This window comes from Balaenoptera borealis (assembly GCF_965194805.1).
Source record: "Balaenoptera borealis genome assembly, chromosome: 21".
NCBI lineage: Eukaryota > Metazoa > Chordata > Mammalia > Artiodactyla > Balaenopteridae > Balaenoptera > Balaenoptera borealis.
The window spans coordinates 2,098,537-2,107,050 of NC_138880.1; the positions used below are offsets into that span (position 1 = coordinate 2,098,537).

The following is an 8,514-nucleotide window of genomic DNA, read 5'->3' on the forward strand; positions in this document are numbered from 1 at the left end:
GGACGCGTAGTGTCACAGCCACAGGGCCCAGCACGGTCTCCCGGGCCGCCTGAGGTCCAGGCGGCTGCACTGCTCCAGGGCTCACGTCTGTGTTCCCTTCCAGAGTGTCACATGCCACACACTTTCTTGGCCAGAAGTATTCTGCCCGTCATCCCCATAAGTTAGCAGTGAATTTCTGCAGCAAAACCAAAAATGTTGAATACTGGGGTGTAGCCAAGTTTGCGTTTTGTCTGTGAGTTGTTGTGTGCTTTTTGCGATCCTTGGGTGAGTCCCGCCTTCTTGTCCTGCCCTGTCAGGTGCTGTATCACACCGAGGTGGCCTACGACCCAGAAGGCATCCTGGGGACCATCAACTCCATCGTGATGGCGTTTTTAGGAGTTCAGGTATTTGTTCATTTCATGAGAATGCGTGTTCCTGACAGTTCATGATTATTGATTCATTACTAATCCAAAAACCATTTGATTAAAATAAGTAACTGGAAGCACATCTTCTGTGTTTCAGACCTAATAAATTCTGTTTATATTTGACAGGTTGTCAAAACCAGAGGTTGCTAAAATTTAGCACATTCGAATAATTAGGTATAATTCCTATATTCTCCAAAGAAGTTATTCATATGGCTCATCTCGGCAGTGGGTACACAGCAGCCCCTGGCTGAGAGGGGTCCCTGCTGGGCTGGCAGTCTTTGGAAGGTCACCTGTCACCTTATGTGTACAGTTGACACAGTTTCAGGTTATGCCTATTTTATGCCAAAGTCAGTACAGGTTGTTCTTGGTTTCTCTCACATGCAGTTTTGTTAGGATTCTGAGCAGTCTAGATTTTCCTTGCTGAAGTTCTCCTTATTGGTGTTTGAAATTATTATTTGAGGGGAGATGACGGGGAGGGGAAAGACCGGGTCCAGCCTCCTGGGGGGGCTCTGCAACGGTGAAAATGCTCCGCGTGTGCTGTCCATGAGGCCGCTGAGTCCTCAGACGTGGCTGGTCTGATGGAGGAACTGGTTTTTAATTTTACGTCATTTAAATTTAAACTGAAATTGTCACAGGTGGCCAGTGGCTCCCACGTGGGACAGTGCAGGTCTACAGCATATACATTTTGGTGATTAAATAATTTCCTATTTAGAGATACTGCCTTTCTGTCTGCAGCACTTTAGAGTTTACATTGGGTGCTTTTATTCATAAATGCATTTAATCCCCCCACATGCTCTCCAGGGAAATCTGCGCCTGCAGGAGCAGCCGAGGGTGGGTGGTGAGGAGTACAGACCGGCGCCGGTGCCTGGACTTGACCCCGCTTACTAGCTGGGTCATCCCGGAAGTGTTACTGCACCCTCTGTGACGCAGTGGCACCTAAATAAGTTAATTCACATAAGGTTCTAAGAATGGGACATTCATAAATTTTAGCTATTATAAGTTATTATTAACACTTTCTCTGATGTTTCCAGAAATTAATTCCTAATTTGCAGGGGGGCGGGGCTATGCAAAGTCCAGATTTTTCTCTTTTTAAAGTGTTTCCCTGCCTCTGGGTCCACCCTGTTCTGTCCCTCTTCTGTACCCCTGCCAGACTGGGCCATCTAGCAGGCCAGCCTGAGCTGGTCCCTTGTCACTTTGGGGGGAAAAGTGACTTTCCTTGGCTCCCATCAGCTGTGGGAGAAAGCTCGTGCCTCCCTGCTCCCACCTTCCCACCTCCGCCCACGCCCGGCCTTTCCGAATTGCCTGCGGCAGCTCGGGGAGGCTGTGCGCTTTCACCCGTGTGACATACACCTGTGCATGCTGTTCCTTCCTGCGCAGACACTGTTCCTGCTTTGTGCTCATGTCCTCAGCCTGGCGGTACCTCCTCTGCACATCCCCTTCCCTCCCTCCCTCCCTCCCCGGTGGTCCCTGTGCCTCTAGGCCTCCACTGGCCAAGGGCAGGGGTACCGTTCATCCCCTTGTAACCCCAGTGCCTGCAGGTGAGTCTGCCTGTCGAGCGGTTAGGACAGTGGATGAGTATGAAGTAAGAACACATCGCAGGCGATTCTCTTGGTCATACTGTGCGTTTTCTTCCCCAGGCAGGGAAAATACTCCTGTATTACAAGGATCAGACCAAAGGCATCCTGATCAGATTCGCTGCCTGGGGTTGTTTTCTTGTAAGTAGCAGATGGTCCTCACTGAAATTCCTTCTCTTCACACATACACATTTCAAAGACATAAAATGTTTAGTGACCGGCTGTGGGATAGACAGCAGCTGTCACTTCGCATCGGTAACATTCTTCACTTGAATATCAGAGGGGAAAAGTCTCGACATCTAAGTTCTCAGGTTGATTTTCTTAGGAAAATGTCTTTATAAATAAGTCAATGAGGATATCAGGAAATGGAGCAGAGGTGTGGGTTCTGGTGGGGGACCTTTGCCAGAAGGACCAGGCCAATGATAACAGGTTCAGTGGGGGCAAAAGATAAGCTTGGCTGTTCCTTTCACCCCTGACCTGGCAGTCATGTTTCCTCCACGGATTCACTCCAGTTGATCAGTTCGTTTACCTTCAACTCAGAGTAATGCTGAAAAGAGGTTTTTTGGAGAACATTTTTAGTTACACATCTTAAAAATGTTTGTCCAGTTAAAAGAATAAAACGGAGAGCACAGTTTTCAGCCTTCCCTAAGCAATTAAGTCACTCCTGTTTTTCAGTTTTGAACCACAATTGTTTCTTGAGATGATGTAAAAAACTTTAACATCTTTCTCCCCGCTTCTAGGGGTTTATTTCTGTTGCTTTGACAAAGGCTTCCGAAAATGAAGGCTTTATTCCAGTCAACAAAAACCTCTGGTAGGTACAGAAAGCCTGTCATTTTCACATCCGGTCGGGCTGCCGTTGGATGTGCTCTCGGGAACCCTGAGATGCCCGCTGTCCCCCAGGTCCATCTCCTATGTCACCACGCTGAGCTCTTTCGCCTTCTTCATCCTGCTGGTCCTGTACCCCGTTGTGGACGTGAAGGGGCTGTGGACGGGAACCCCGTTCTTCTACCCGGGTGAGTCCCCCCACCAACCGGCCCCAGGCCTCGCGGAGGAGGGGACCCAGCGGACGGGCCAGAGGCCGCGGGTGCCAGGTGTATCCAAGGTGCCGGCCGAGTGGGTCCGAGGGGGTCCACACAGGGCGTCACTGGGCCTATCCCCGAGCAGCCCCACCCCGTTTTACCATTTAGGTTGTGGGATCATAAATGCACCCCTCTGGCCGCTTCAGGCACGTCATGCAGTCCCTCGAGCTTCAGAAACAGGGCTGTGCTTTCTCATGTAAACCCACTGCCCTGCAGGCGGTGCCTAAGAGACACCATGCGGAGATGCACGGGTTCTGCCCGAGACGAGAGACAGCAGATGACTTCAGTGACTCGTTTCAGCCCCGAGTCCAGTAACAGTTTATACTCGTTGGTCCTCAAGTTTTCTGTGTAGAGAATATAAATGAATCATTCTGGCTTTCCTTTCAGATTTCGTATTCCAGAATTACACTTACCAAAGGAATGTTGTCTAATAATTTTTGGATAAGGTTTACACTCAAATCTCTAAGATTCGCATCACTTATTTTTGGCGTAGCCAATAACAAGTGGACACGTTTTCTTTTTTCACTGAACTAAAGGCCAATTTCAAGAGTTAAGTCGATAACCAGCTGTGTTTCCCCAGGCATGAACTCGATCTTGGTGTACGTGGGCCACGAAGTCTTCGCCAACTACTTCCCCTTCCGGTGGAGGCTGGGAGACAGCGAGGCGCACAAGGAGCATCTCGTTCAGAACACAGTCGCCACTGCTCTCTGGGTGCTCATCGCCTACGTTCTCTATAAGAAGAAGGTGTTTTGGAAAATCTGAGGCCGCAGCTGAGATGCGTTGCTGGCGGACGACAGGGCCTGGGGCCTCATTAAAAGGAGCCATTCGTTATAAAACTGCGTATTTCCAGGTTATTGGGGGAGATGCGGACGTGCTCAGGCTGGTTGATTGGACATGGCTCCTCTGACTCTGTGTACGTGAGACTCAGACATCTGAAACGTAACTGTCTTTTCTCTCCACCTTCTGTAGAAATGGATGCCTTTGCCACTTCATTCTAAGGATTTCTCCTTTAGTTTTTCACAAGGGCGTTAACCAGGCCATTTTGCTTCTGTGACCACCTAAGGTCTGATCTTACTGATCTTCTTTCCTGCAGACTGTCTTTCTGTGCTGGTCCATGCCGACCAAGATACCACTGTTTCTGTTGTGTCTGACTGTGAAGCTCATTGGGTATGGTGTGTAGTAACACAGTCTAATATATTTCGGTTACATACAGTTTAGTATTTCAAGAAAGTCCAAGTAATCTCCTTTCAGATCTGTAAGTAACTGGTGGGTCCAAAAAAAATGCCTTTCTATCAGAAGCCATTTTCTCCTTTTCCTCACTTGAAAAACAAGTGAAACAGTAGATGTGTTATTCCCAGCCACCCTTGCATATACCCATCTCTCTACCCACCCACCTCCTGCCTGTCTGTCTTTCTGTCTGTGTGTCTGGGTGGTAGCTGGTCCCCCAGGCCATCCTCTGTCTCTAGGAAGAGAGAGAAGCTCATGGTCATGGCCGGGCTCCTGCTGTGGCGTCCTTGCCGGGTCAGACGCCAGGCAGGTCCCATCACAACGAGGGACACGGTGCTGCCCGCTCAGCTCCCCTCCAGCTCTGAGACCCAGCGGGGTGGGAGACATCGGTGGCATTTCTGAAATCCTTAGAAAAATAATTTTGTTACAGAAAACTCTTCAAAATAAATGAGAAGTTTAAAAAACTCTCATCAGAGTAACTGTTTTCAGAATGACCCTCCACAATGGAGGCGGCTTTCCTGCTTGGAATCACCAAGCTGAAGAACTGTTTCTCAGGAGTGAAGGAGGAGAACACAGAGGACCAGCACTCCCGTTTTGCAGCATCCTACTTAGGGATTTTCTGTGAGAATTCCACGTTGAAGGAAGCTGTGGCAATAGGTTGTACTTTGGAGCATCCTTGCATGGTGAGACGGGGTCACTTCGACCTGTCCCCTGATGTCAGCTATCACCCTGCATGGATAGTGAGTTTCCAGCTACCCCATCTCTACCCGAACTCTCATCCCAACTTGTACCTGTCCGCCTGGGTGTCCGCCAGCATTCAGGCTCCCCCCCTCCACCCTCTCTTCTCAAACACAAGCCTTTCCAGCTTGGATTGTCCCAGCTCTGCAGACAGGTGACCCTCTGTCTCTCGGATAAAACCGTCTTTCACCCGCTTTACCTCCTCTGTCCCCCTTTCCCATGTTTAGTCATTGCCAAGTCGTCTCATTTCTCACGGTCACTGCCTGTTACTCTTGCCCAGATGCCAAGAGGAATCATTTTCCTTCCCTCGGTCCCTCCTTCTGTAAAGTCACTGCCCTCTGCCCCAGATTACACTGCATAAACAGAGCCTGACTCGCATCACCTCCTTACAAGCGCTTGCCCTGAAGGTGGAACAGCTTTGCTGGCAGGTAGAGCCGTCCTCCGCTGAGCCCAGCACAGCTTCTCGGCTCCCTGCCAGCCCCCTGGACCCAGCCTGCTACTTGCAGCCCCATCAGCTGCCTCCTGCCCCTGACTTTGCTTAGTCCCCTTAATTTTCTCCCATCGACGCTTGACCTATCACATTCGCCCCCTGCTTCTAAGGCACCTTCTCTAATCTCTTAGTCTTGTCCCTAAGTAATAGTTTCTTCCTCTGGGTTCTTGTCGTATCTGGTTGGGCTCAGTCTCGTGGCACCTGTTGCTCTCTGCCTTGTATGACAGCGACGTGGGTCCATGACCAGCTTCCCGCGCTCGACTGAGAGCTTGTGGAGGATGAGGCACGCTCCTCACGCGCAGGCGCTAAATAAGCGTGTGTGAGAGCAAAATGGGGTGGTGGGCTTGCTTTCGCGTGTATCTGGAGCTGACGTGTGTGTGCGCGTGTGTGTGTGTGTGCGCGCACGCGTGCACGGGGGGAGAGCTGTCATCTTTGAGGAAACCCCTCTCTTGCGGTGCACCTTTGTGGGTGGTCATGGCTGTGTCATCCCGAATCTCAGCAGGCAAGGCTGAGCTGGGCCTCTCCAGAAGCAGTTCTCAAGTTGGGGTGTCCATCGGTTAGGATGTCTTGAGCTGGATGGAGCAGGAACTCCCCATCCAGCTGGGTTATAAGGAGAGCATCGCACATAAGTAGTCCCAAGGCGGGTGGGCTCCAGCTCAGCCAGCTCGCTTCACGGCCGAGATGCCCGCCCCATTGCCATCACGACAGACACACGCACTCAGCCAACGCCACACGGGAGGGAGTGGGCATCCCCTCTGTGCCTCATAACGTTCTTGGCCAGAAAATGCTCCCCAAACTGTGCAAAACCAGCCGTGACAAGGGAGCTTGGACTGGACTGGCCTGGCCCGGGGCTGAGCGGGGACAGCTGGCACCTCCCTGGGGAGGGCAGGTGGTGTGCGGGGTGAGTGGTGGAGTGGGACATGGCGGTGGGGACAGCCCTGTGCAGCGGTGGCTGCAGAAGACACGTGTCACAGTGCGTCCTGTGGGGAAGTTGGGCGGAGTCCTCGTGTAACAAAGCAGAAAGTACTGTCCTGGAGTGGGGATGTAATAATTGGACATTGTTTATTCAGTTTTTGCACTTATATTCCTAATTCCACTTTATAATTAGGTGAATAAACTGCTGCTCTTACACTTTACCTCACTTCATTCTGGCCCATAAAGGGCCTCTTTCATAAATGCACAATAATCCGGTTTGTATCAGACGGTATCAGCTTAAATGAAAGTCAACATACTAGTTTTTATTTTTCCTTTAATGTAGTCCTGTTTTCCAAATAAATGGGGGCGACAAATGGACTTTGAGAAATTTTCTCAACAAATCAAACTGCCTTTCAGAAAGAGATTTCCATCAATTGTAAAAAACTAGGGGTAGATCTTTAAAAATCCTAAGCAGTACGCTATAGAAGCCATGGCCCTATGAACAATGCAGCTTCTGGGGTGTTAAACACACCTTTTGTTTAAACTTTGAAATTAGGCGGGAAAACGCATCACCAGTGGTTGTCTTCAGTTGCATATCTGTGTAATCTGTTTTCACTGGTGTAGCAAGCCACCAGTTTTCTCCCATTAATCAGTTTTTGTTGGGCATTAGTTCCAAAACGTTTTTTTTCAGGCTACATGCGTTTCCAATTTCAAAGTTGATAGAAATGCTAGATGTTTGCGTCATGTCATAAGATGCTCCAGACCCTGTAACCCCCTTATCTAATTATGTATGTGCAAACACTGCGCCAGATAAAAGATGCCGGCATCCCGCTAGCTTTCCTTTGCAGAATCCATCCCAAACGCAGCTGTAAGGACAGCTGGCCTCACTCCCCGCAGGGCCAAGCCCACAGCTTCCCACGGTGTCCATTACCATCTCGGGTCTGGTGGGATTCTGTCCTGACTGCTGGATTTTCTCTACAGAGGTCAGTTCTTTTTCTGATTTTCCCACCTTTCATGGCTGTTCGTTCTTGCATTTTATCTTATTAGAGGTCACACCCTTACACTTCGATAAATAGAGTTCTTCTGCTATTTGATTAAACTCTGTGTGTCATTTGGCTTGTAAAGTGGTACCTCCATCCAAATCCTGCCTGTTACAGCTCTGCCCAGGAGACAGCTTACATCAGTTTAACAAATCACAGGCAAAGCCGGCCCTTGTCAAAGATGAACAAAGCCAGAGGCTGCTAAAGCGGTGAGGGCAATGGAAAGAGGGTCCAGCGTGATCGGAACTAGTTTCCTGAAACAAAAGGCTGGAGTTTGAAAGGCTGACTGGCTTTGAAAAGGCACCGGGAGCTGGGATGGGATTGGTCCACGTGACTGGGCCACCTGGGTTTGTTCACTGGCGCTTTTACGGAGGAGAAACAAACTTCTATCCTTATGGCAGGAGGCGGTGGTGCCACATGAAGCAAGGTACCCACGGAATTAGTCCCCATCCTCCCCGGATGTTTACATTTCAGAGAGAGCTCCTGGAGGAAACAGCTCTGGGTGGCAGTCTCACATCTCAGAGAACAGAGGGAGGGTTGAGCACTGCAAGCTTTCTAAAGGAGCAAAGAGTAAATTCTGGCGGTGGCAGCTTTCTCAGGCAGACGTTTTAAGGGCGCTGGGGTCATCCCAGGACACCCCTTAAGGTGCTGGAAGGCGGCTGCCCTTTGGTTGAGTCTCTCAGTGCAGGGCTTGGACGGACCCTCCTGTGCCAGTGGTGCGAGCCCTTCCTCGTCTGCACACTTGGTCTGAGTTTCCATTCTATCCTGTGGCCCTTTTCCTGCAACTCTGCATAGCAACGCACCACCGAATTAAAAAAAAAAAAAAAAAAGCTGATTGGTTCCTTTTTATCTGGTCCCTACACATGTGGGTGTGAGACAGTCTTGTTTTGATGTGTGCTGCCCCCCAGACGCCGATCTGAGGAAGGGGTTATGAAATCAAAAGGTGCCAGAGTGTTTACTTTGAAAGTTGCTATGGGCAACGCACGCCATGTTTGTAAAAACAACAGGATGGTTTAATATTTGTAATCCACTCATATCACAGTGATA

At 49.8% G+C, this 8,514-nt stretch overlaps 1 protein-coding gene across 4 annotated transcripts in view; it reads left to right on the forward strand.

Annotated features, from left to right (window-relative positions):
* Positions 1–3,893, forward strand: part of HGSNAT (heparan-alpha-glucosaminide N-acetyltransferase) — a 47,197-nt gene extending 43,304 nt beyond the window's left edge. For all 4 annotated transcript variants that reach the window (XM_082374836.1, XM_082374838.1, XM_082374837.1 and 1 more), the window contains 5 exons: positions 297–383; positions 2,042–2,119; positions 2,719–2,789; positions 2,879–2,991; positions 3,638–3,893. In XM_082374836.1, coding sequence (XP_082230962.1) covers positions 297–383; positions 2,042–2,119; positions 2,719–2,789; positions 2,879–2,991; positions 3,638–3,819 — 531 coding nt within the window. In that variant the 3' untranslated portion in view covers positions 3,820–3,893. The remainder of the gene's footprint in view (positions 1–296; positions 384–2,041; positions 2,120–2,718; positions 2,790–2,878; positions 2,992–3,637) is intronic.
* The last annotated feature ends 4,621 nt before the right edge of the window (positions 3,894–8,514 follow it).